The following is a 10868-nucleotide window of genomic DNA, read 5'->3' as shown; positions in this document are numbered from 1 at the left end:
AGTCAAACGAACTATTTTCAACGTTTCTGGAACGTTTACAATCGTTCTATAATCGAACCAATATTCGAATTTTATGTTTAAATTCAAATTCGAACATAACATTCGAAATAGAAAACCACTTTCAGCCCCATATCTCCCGCACCCTTATAGCTATCGAGACGCAACCACCATGGTGAACGAATGCACACTTGCGGCTACTGCCACATACAAACACCATTCATGTGCGATGTGTAGTTTTGGCGGAAAAGTGAAATATAGGGACTACACGTCCATTTATATATATATAGATAGGGGCAGCACTTTAAAACTTTGGTAGCATTACCTGGTACGCAATCTAATCACAAATGTAATCATTCACATATCTATCTGATGATAAAATCAATGAAACTATTATTAAAAGAAAACATATTATTGTTCAATTCATTCCATCAACAAATACTTAATAAATACGCATCTTAAAAAGACTTATAAAGTTATAAAATAAATATGTATTCTTTATTAAAATATTCAAATATGATAATTGTTAAGAATGTTCCATATAAAGAAAAATAGTTGCAGCTGGAGAATTTAATTTCAAAGAAAATTAAACAAATTCATCGCTTATCGTTGTATTAATTAAAAAAAACGAATCAATGTAAAATAAACAATTTCAGAATATTATACATTTTAATTAAGTATATTTTGATATTATACCTTTTTACTTAAAACTCTTTATTGATATATTAGTTCTTTAAAAAATATATGGAATATACAAAATTGATTTTCTTTAGAACAAAGGAATTCCAAGTCCAATAATTGCAATGAGTAGAACAATGATGATCACATAATAACCTGTAATTACATGTTATTATTATTATTTTCTTTTCATTAGTTTAACTTCACAAAAAATTTTTAATTAAAATATACAAAGGTTTTAATTGAAAAATTAAATTTCTCTATACATTTAACAAACTCTAAGAAATTAAAAATAATTTAAAAGTATATAATTCATTTAAATTATATTATAATTCAAAGTGTATAATTTAAACAATTATACACTTTTAATTGAAATTTTCAACAATACATTATAACTTGAGTTTTTCATGTGATTGTTCTGCACTTAACAATTAAATCCTTCAAGTAAAATTTGAATTATTTTAGTGGCAGCTGCATAAGTTTTATTTTTTGGATGGATGGATGGAAGGTGATAATCTGCCAAGGCAGATAATTCTGTATCACCTGCTGGTCAAGTGTGAACCCATTACCTGCTAACAATGTTTGGTGGATTATCCAATTGGCCATTGGCGGGCAATATTTTTTAAAATCCATCATAAAAATGTGTCACGTAGGAAGAAATACAATTGCTTACATAAATTATACAGAAACTTTGATTCTTGGAATCTTGGCAAATAAGATTCCATTTTCCATAAACACACAGATCTATCTAAAACAACACTCGAGGATTCAAGATATTTTTTATTAACATTTGAGAGAAACACTCTCATCTTCAGTAATACACATTTAAATACAAAAATATGAATTCCATTCGAAAAAGCAATATTCCATCATATGAATGAATTCTATTTCTCATGCTTGCTTATTGACTATGTTAGAAATACATGCAATCTATTTTCATCTAACTATTAATAACACTTAAACTCTCAGAAATTTTTTTATTCTTTCTAACTGGAAGTAGAATAATTGTACAGTAGAAGATAAAAAAATTAATGGAGGTATATAAAGATAGTAGTTCCCTAAACTCTCTTTGGTTCTTCTGGCAATAAATACATTGTCATTCTTATAAACTTCTCAAATACTGGTTTCATCTTCAGACTACAAAATAACAAAGAGAAAATTACTCATTATTTCTATTTGAATAATCTTAAATCTGTTTCTTTTCACCCAGAAAGACTTAGATTTCCTATGCAAGAAGTCAGAAAATCAGATCAGCTTAATAGTGTGACAAAGAACTCTAGTATAAGTATATAAATAAAATAGATATATAAGCAATGCTTGCCCATTTACCTGTTCTCGATTCACAATAAAGATAAATTCGCAAATACAGTGATACCTCGGTTTTTGTCAATAATCTGTCCAAAAACAATTGGCAAAATCTGAAACCGACGAAAACCGAGCAAATTATTTCCATATGGATCAATGTAAATCCAATTAATTTGTTCTAGACACTCCAAAATACACATCAAAAACACATTTTATACAGAATAAATATAGTGTTTAATACTAAAAATTTAAGAAATTAATATAAAATTGGCCAATTTCAGCAATCTTAATGTCGCTCTCTTATTTTTCATGCATTTCCTTCATCAACTTGATTGTGTTCTTGGCCTTCTTCTTCGAAGGGCTGCTGGCTCTGGAAACTTTCTTTGGTCCTATGATGGAACAAAAAGGAAGCAATGGAATTGTTTGGCTAAAGGCACGGGGTAATAATGCTCACACAACGAGAAACAATGCCACACTGAGAAGGAAAACGCGTTGGTCTCCCTTTGTTTTTGCAAATTAGTTGTGAGGTCGTGTGGGCATGCCGACGAAATCCGAGACAAATTTATCGCAGAAAAAATAGACGAAAACCAAAGTCAACAAAAACCAAGGTATTACTGTACTGAAAATGTGGAAGTATATGAAAATACAGTGGGTGATCGGTTAACGAACAAATCGGATAACGAACACTTTTGCGAACGATTTTTATGATCGGACAACGAACACTTCACTGAACAAACATAAAAAGAAGCGACAAAAATAGCAAATACCGGTTGATTTTCCCTTGTCTTCAGGCAACAATTCGAAGCCTTTCGGAGCGCTGGAGATGTTGACATTGACACTCAACCTGAAATATACTCATCAGATAGTATTCCTCCAAACTTTGAAACTCTCCCTCGTAATTCCAGCCTTTTATTTTTCTGACAGAAACAATTCTTTTATAGTATTCGTGAGACTGTCGGGCGGGCACTCGTTAAGTTTTGCGTCACGTTTTATTTTTGAAAGGTAAAATAGCAAAGGTAGAGAGTGGGCAGAAGATGTCTGATACTGCTGGGCAGTATGGCTTGAACAAAACTACAGTAGGGCACAGTTCAATCTTATCTAAGAAAGATACAGTATAATCAAGAAGACTCAAGCAGTTAAAGGAGTAACAAAAATCACTTCTGAGAAATAAAGATCATTCAAGAGCTTATAATGGAACCTGAAACGGATCTGATGGCAGAAGAACGCCAAGAACTCTTGAATGAAGAACACCAAGAAACTCAGCAAGATATATTTTATTATGAAAAAGACGATTAATGCTGATATCTGCTATTAATTAAAATTCTTTTGAAGAAGTGGGGAATGTCAGATCAACAGTCTTAGAATGGCATACAAACCAGGTTGAGGTTAATAGGCATGGGGATCTCTACAATTACAATGCTATTAATTACTTATGAAAATCCTGAAGAAGAGATAAAAGCAATCGACATTAGACAGATTCTTTAATCCCACAATAAAAAAAAAACATAACTAATAAAAATGCAAGACTGTGTATATATGTATTTTTATTATTACATATAAATAAATGTAGTAAGAAAGTGTATATTTTTTATTTTTTGGGGTCTCCAGAACGAATTAATCAAATTACCATACAAACGTATGGTAAATTGATAATCAGTTAACAAACAATTCGGATAGCAAACAAAGTCTTGGAACAGATTATGTTTGTTAACTGATCACCCACTGTAATCAATTCCATAAACTAATCAAAGAGGAGATATATTAATATTTGTGATTCCAGGAAGGTAGTAATCATGTAAATCATAGTAGTTTACAACATTTCTAAGAAAAAATTTAAGTAAAAGAAATGAATACAGAACTGAATGCCAAAAATAAAATCTCTACAATAGATTCTTGGGTTATGTCTATTCTAATTTATAATTTTTGTTTTCTAAATTAGTCACAATCTTTGGCAGACAAAGTCTAAATTAACAAAATTATGTTTCTGCCAATGATTGGCAACTGAAAAACTAAAGCAGTCTATGGGAAGAAGGGCAACAGTGTATCTAGCCTTTTAAAGTTCTATGGAGGCATCACATAACACCAAAATGCAAGTCAAGGTATTGAGTTCCATACTTCTTGGACTTTTTAAAAATTGCATTAATACAAGCACACACATCAAGTAAAGCTTTCTTGTGCAATTTGAAAAAACATTTGACAAAATTTATGACTAACTTTTCTTAGAATAGTGAATCTGAAAATTATAATTATGTTACTGAATGTAGATTGCATTTAAAAGATTTCAGATATGATTGCAATCATTTAAAGACAAAGCTTATCCTGAATGTCAATACTGGGACAAATCTGTAAATTATTCTGTAAAATAAGAATGTAAAGTTAAACATCATTTTGATAAATAATGCAGAATATATTTTACAATGCTGAACAATTACTTAAAGTAATGTAATTTCATGTGGATAACCTATAATAATCTACACTCTACAGAAAATTGTTAGAATGAATATAAAATCTTTGCATGAACCCCCTCACTGCATCTCTGCACTGGCCACTGAAAGCATGACACTTAGCATGCTCTTATTTGTCTGGAAATATATACTACTAGCTGCTAGGATCCGCTTCGCTGGGTTTTTATTTGTGGGCAAAAAGTAACGATAGTGAAGATTAAGATAATTACATTATAGCCAATCTTACCCGTTTTCACAGAATGCAAGAATTAGGTCCCCCGTTTCCAGACTAATTAGAGACCTGGTCCCGATTCTATTTCTGAATGTCTCCTGTTCACGTCCGGTCAAACGAACTATTTTCAACGTTTCTGGAACGTTTACAATCATTCTATAATCGAACCAATATTCGAATTTTATGTTTAAATTCAAATTCGAATATTGTTCGAATTAAATTCAAACAAATTCGAACATAAAATTCGAAATAGAAAACCACTTTCAACCACTTTCAGCCCCATATCTCCCGCACCCTTATAGCTATCGAGACGCAACCACCATAGTGCACAAATGGAGACTTGGGGCTACTACCACATACAAACACCATTCATATGCGATGTGTAGTTTTGGCTAAAAAGTGAAATATAGGAACACACACGTCCATTTTTATATATATATATATATAGATAGATTATATGTGAAAATTGCTTGTTTTCTTGTTTTTTAAATATATGTTGTTTCACTTATAAGAACATGCTCTTATATCTGCCAGCTTGTTTTGACTTATAAAATCACTGCATTACTGTGTCAATGTAAATTAAATGTAAATGTTCTAGTACAGTGACATTTCATCAACATCTCTGTGGTAATCATCATTAAAAATAAAAAATGCTTTCAATACTATAAAAATTTTTAAGAAATAGTTAAGGTTTTACATATTTTGTGGAATATACTGCCTATCTTGTCTCATCTGTAAGAGCATGCTCATATATGCACAGGAATATGATATTAGTGTGTATTTTAAAACGTACCATCTAAAACATTCAATGTCCACACAGCAAACAGGGTAGAAATGCTGGTTATCAAAAACATAAAACCACAAGTCAAACACTTCCCGAGCGTTTAAGACTGTGTGATATATCTTTGAATGATGCGAGCAGATCCAAGTAAGGTGGCCTTTTGCAACTGACAGACAGTAATTTTGTCAATATTTATGGCTTGTAAGTGCCGACTAAGATCTTTTGGCACAGCCCCCAGTGTGCCGATAATCACTGGGACCACCTGTACTGGTTTATGCCAGAAGCGTTGCAGTTCAATTCTTAGGTCATGATATTGGCTAAGTTTTTCTTGTTGTTTTTCGTCAATTCTACTGTCACCTGGTATGGCGACATCTATAATCCACACTTTTTTCTTCTCCAAAATTGTGAAGTCTGACGTATTATGTTCCAGAACTTTATCAGTCTGAATTCAGAAGTCCCATAGTATTTTGACACATTCATTTTCAACTACTTTTTCGGGATTATATTCCCACCAATTTTTTCCTATAGGTATATGATAGTTGTGGCACAGGTTCCAATGGATCATTTTGGCCACAGAATTGTCTCTCTGTTTATAGTCTGTCTGTGCAATTTTTTTGCAGCAGCTGAGAATATGATCAATAGTTTCATCAGCTTCTTTACACAGTCTGCATGTTGGATCGTCAGCAGATTTTTCAATTCTTGCCTTAATTGCATTTGTTCTGATTGCTTGTTCCTGGGCCACAAAAATCAGGCCTTCTGTCTCCTTCTTCAATGNTGGTTTATGCCAGAAGCGTTGCAGTTCAATTCTTAGGTCATGATATTGGCTAAGTTTTTCTTTTTGTTTTTCGTCAATTCTACTGTCACCTGGTATGGCGACATCTATAATCCACACTTTTTTCTTCTCCAAAATTGTGAAGTCTGACGTATTATGTTCCAGAACTTTATCAGTCTGAATTCAGAAGTCCCATAGTATTTTGACACATTCATTTTCAACTACTTTTTCGGGATTATATTCCCACCAATTTTTTCCTATAGGTATATGATAGTTGTGGCACAGGTTCCAATGGATCATTTTGGCCACAGAATTGTCTCTCTGTTTATAGTCTGTCTGTGCAATTTTTTTGCAGCAGCTGAGAATATGATCAATAGTTTCATCAGCTTCTTTACACAGTCTGCATGTTGGATCGTCAGCAGATTTTTCAATTCTTGCCTTAATTGCATTTGTTCTGATTGCTTGTTCCTGGGCCACAAAAATCAGGCCTTCTGTCTCCTTCTTCAATGCTCCATTGGTAAGCCATAACCAGGTTCTTTCTTTATCCACTTTTCCTTCAATTTTGTCCAGGAACTGTCCATGTAACACCTTATTACGCCAGCTGTCAGCTCTAGCTTGTAATGTAGTTTTCTTATACTGATTCTTTGTCTGCTGTGCTTTAAGGAGTTTTCTATTATTGACAGCAATCAGTGCAGGCTCCCCACTGTCCTTGACATATTCTGCCAGTGCATATTTTTCTTCTTCAACAGTTTGTTTTACTTGTAATAGGCCTCTACCACCCAACCTTATAGGCAGATACAACTGATCTACATCGCTGCGTGGGTGTAGTGAACAATAAATGGTCATAAGTTTTCTTGTTTTTCTATTGAGATTGTTCAATTTTGTGAAATATACTATCTTGTCTCATCTGTAAGAGCATGCTCATATATGCACAGGAATATGATGTTAGTGTATATTTTAAAACGTACCATCTAAAACATTATTATTATTATTATGTTGGGTTTTGTGAGTTATACTAGGTTCACACCGATGGCTGTGTACTATGCCGGACCAGAGTCAAGGCATAGCAACCAAAACAAAACTAAAATTAAATAAGTGTGTCAGTGTGTGTGAATTCAGCAATTTCCTAACAATGTGGCATGTATTCAATATAGTGGCCTTCTGTAGTGTGATGTATGTATTTTTATTCAATTGTAATGTTCCCAGACTTTTGTGTAGTGTGTGTGGTATTACACCTGTACAGGAGAGAACGACAGGTACAATAAGCACCCTATCCATCCTCCACAGATGCCTTATTTCCTGGGCGAGTTCTGTGTACTTGCTAATTTTTTCAGTGCATGTGTTTTGTACATTTTGAGTGTTTGGAATGGCTATGTCTATAATGTATGTGATTTTATTGTGTTTGTCAATGAGTGTGATATCTGGTCTGTTGTGGTAAATTGTTTTATCTGTGATTATGGCTCTGTCATAGTACATTTTGTACATGTTGTTTTCCAATACTGTCTGTGGAATGTATTTGTAGTATGGTTCGTGAATGTCTACCAAGTTGTGTTTCTTTGCAAGCTCTTGGTGTATTATATTCGCTACTTGATTGTGTCTATGTAAATAATCTGTCTGTGCCAAGAGCTTGCAACCAGAAGTGATGTGTTGTATAGTTTCTGGCATGATGTGTCATTTGTGAGTGTTGTATCTTTGAGTATGTGTTTTCTGTAGTTTTTAGTATTTATGACCTGATCCTGTGTGGCAATCATGAATCCTTCCGTCTCCCCAAAGAGGCATCCCCGATCTAACCAGCTGTTTGACGCAGTTTTGTCAACAAAATCCTGGGCCAGGTCATAAGGATGCCTGCCATGGAGTGCCTTTTGAGCCCATGTTTGCTTAATGGTGTCTATGCTTTTTATGTGTTGTGTCATGTCTGTATGATGTGAGTGTAAGTTTAATGGTGTGCTATTTGAGTCTGCTAGAATTACTGCTTTATTTTAATTGAAGACTTCAATTTAATTGTGATGTTTCTTGTTTCCTGTAGAAAAACTCTCGCAGTGACTGTATTTGTTTATAGTGAAGATTAACTATGTCAATCAAACCACGTCCGTCATCTTTACATGGAAGGGTTAATCTTTCTGTGGCGGATTTAGGATGATGTTGTTTATGCTTAGTAAGCATTGTTCTTGTTTTCCTTTGGAGTTGCTCAAGATCTGTGTGAGTCCAATGTATAACTCCAAAAGAGTATGTGAGTACTGGGATGACATATGTGTTTATTGCTTTAACTGTGTGTTTTGCATTTAGCTGTGTTTTAAGAATGGCATTTAACCTACTTTGGTATTCTTTAATTAATCTTTGCTTTATTTGTGTATGTTCCATTAGTTTGGCCTGTTGGAATCCTAAATACTTGTAGAACTCGCCCTCTTCCATGGACTCAATAATGTCCCCATTTCCAAGTGCAAAGTCTTCTTTCTTCAGGATTCCTTTTTCTATGTGAAGTTTTTTGCAATTGTCTAAGCGAAACTCCATTTGTATGTCCTTAGTGTATGAGTGTGTGATTTGTAGGAGTTGATGAAGTTGTTTCTGTGTGGATGCATAGAGTTTTATGTTGTCCATGTACGTGAGATGCGACAGCATAAACTGTGTTGTTTTTTCAGGTCTGATATTGTAGCCATAATGCGTGTTGTTTAACATTATTATTATTATTATTATTATTATTATTGTTTACATAAAGATGCAAATTTTTTTATAAAATACATATTTGACAGAAATTAGATGTTAACTGTAGTATATTTGTAAGTTTTATTTATAATTATGCATATTCTAAATTTTATTTTGCTCATTACACATACATTTGCTTATTATACACACATTTTTAAATAAAATGTGTGTGTAATAAGCCTCATACTGAGGCCTCTTATATTCTTTCATTGTACATTACATAATTGTGCTTTCCAGAAAATAAATTTAAATATTAATGAACATGTTCCATTCATGTTTTATGTTTATGTTCTATTAATTGGTCTTAATTGTTTCCAATCTAAGTGTTAACTGTTAAGATTCAAAACACTTAAGAATTTATTAACAGAAGTGGTATTCAGTCTTTCTGAATAAATTAAAAAACAATGTTAAAATTTTTGATGCAAACAGAAAAATAATAATAATAATCCTTGGTATCTTATTTTATATATGATATCATGTAAAAATTATAATAAATGTAAAATCTATTATAACTACTACTTTAATAAAATTGTAAATGATCTTTTTATAAAAAAAAATAAATTTTCTGGCAGTTTATACTCAAATTTCCTAACTCTCAAAGAAAAAAACTAACAATAGCATTTATTTTGCCTATAATCAGATTAAATCCTATTTTTAATATATTGCCTGAAGCGAATTTTAAATCTTTACCTTTCTGTTTCTTGACTCAAATATTTTAGATTTTTGCTCAACTAATACATTTAGTCTTGATCCAATACCCTCCTCCTTCAAAAAATTTAAATCTGTATTGTCATCCATCCTTATTCATTTATTACCATCTACAGTATGTTAGAATAATGTTTTACACTTAAACAATAGAGCACATTAGTTATATTCATCCTTTTTTAAAAAATTCTTTTCTCATTTCATCCTATTTTTCTACTTCCAGCTATGCTAAAGATTTTGAAATATTTTTACCACTTCATTCATAAATCAAAATTTCAACACAGTATATATAACATTATGGCATTCCCCTAACAATAATCTGAAAATAAAGCCCAAAATTTTATTTTAATTCAATATAGATTACAAAAATAGACACCTTTGACATAAAGCATTTAATTCAATTGTTCTTTTTGCTTCATCTATTTTAACTAGATACTTAATATTAAGTATCTAGTTGATATTGGACGTTTGGTTTAACTATTGTTACAAGTTTACAAAATAACAAATTGAGTATTATTACAAAAGATGACTTCATTTTGGTGATAACTATACATATAATATATTTAGCTATATCAGATTTTACTCTTTAGCAATAATAAAAACGCCATATGCTTATTACTTACAACAAACTCCAGATGTCCTACTTACAACTTCTGTGTGGCGTCTTTCTCGAATGAGACTTTCATTGGTTCTGTCAGTGTGATCAATGATATCTTCAATTATATCTGGGAAAGGAATTCAAAAAGTTGTAATATTTTATCACTAGTCAAAATTTGTCACACTACAATTCTGATTTTAATTTATACTTTAAATGAATAATGATCCACACAAAAATAAATTAAAACAGAAAAATTGCTTTATCATGACAATGTCATTTAAGTCTTTCCTGAACATGGACAAAGTATAAAGATGCTCAAATATGAATTGTTTCCAAGTGTTATGCTTTAGTATGCAATTTTTCCATTTTATAAAGTTGTTGTTATTATTATTATTATTACTATTATGCATAAAACTAGGACATCATATGACTTTGTTGTATCATGATAGAATTGTGATGGAGCCGAAAAGAAAGAAGCAATCCTTGCACTTGCCCCCAAAAAAAGAGACTATCCTTGTATAGTACTTATATGTATTTGGAAAGAGAAGCAAACTTAAATATGATGCTTTTTGAATAAGCCATTCATTGGTCTGTTATAAATTTAAAAATTGTAAAATCTCTTTTTATTAATATAATATATATTATATTTTATA

General features: G+C 31.8%; 1 protein-coding gene and 1 pseudogene across 1 annotated transcript; both read right to left on the bottom strand.

Annotated features, from left to right (window-relative positions):
- Positions 1 to 5052: 5052 nt before the first annotated feature.
- On the bottom strand, positions 5053 to 7265 carry LOC111638175. Its single transcript, XM_023383839.1, has 2 exons — positions 6708 to 7265; positions 5053 to 6200 (listed from the first exon to the last, which is right to left on the bottom strand). The coding sequence occupies exons 1-2, from the start codon at positions 7053 to 7055 to the stop codon at positions 5886 to 5888; spliced, it is 663 nt and encodes a 220-aa protein (XP_023239607.1). The 5' UTR covers positions 7056 to 7265; the 3' UTR covers positions 5053 to 5885.
- A 174-nt stretch (positions 7266 to 7439) lies between these two features.
- Positions 7440 to 9325, bottom strand: LOC111638174 (annotated as a pseudogene).
- Positions 9326 to 10868: the final 1543 nt, after the last annotated feature.

The sequence above is a fragment of the Centruroides sculpturatus genome, unplaced genomic scaffold (assembly GCF_000671375.1).
Source record: "Centruroides sculpturatus isolate CEXI.00-Female unplaced genomic scaffold, Cexi_2.0 scaffold1178, whole genome shotgun sequence".
Classification (NCBI taxonomy): domain Eukaryota; kingdom Metazoa; phylum Arthropoda; class Arachnida; order Scorpiones; family Buthidae; genus Centruroides; species Centruroides sculpturatus.
This window is presented reverse-complemented; position numbering and strand designations above follow the sequence as displayed.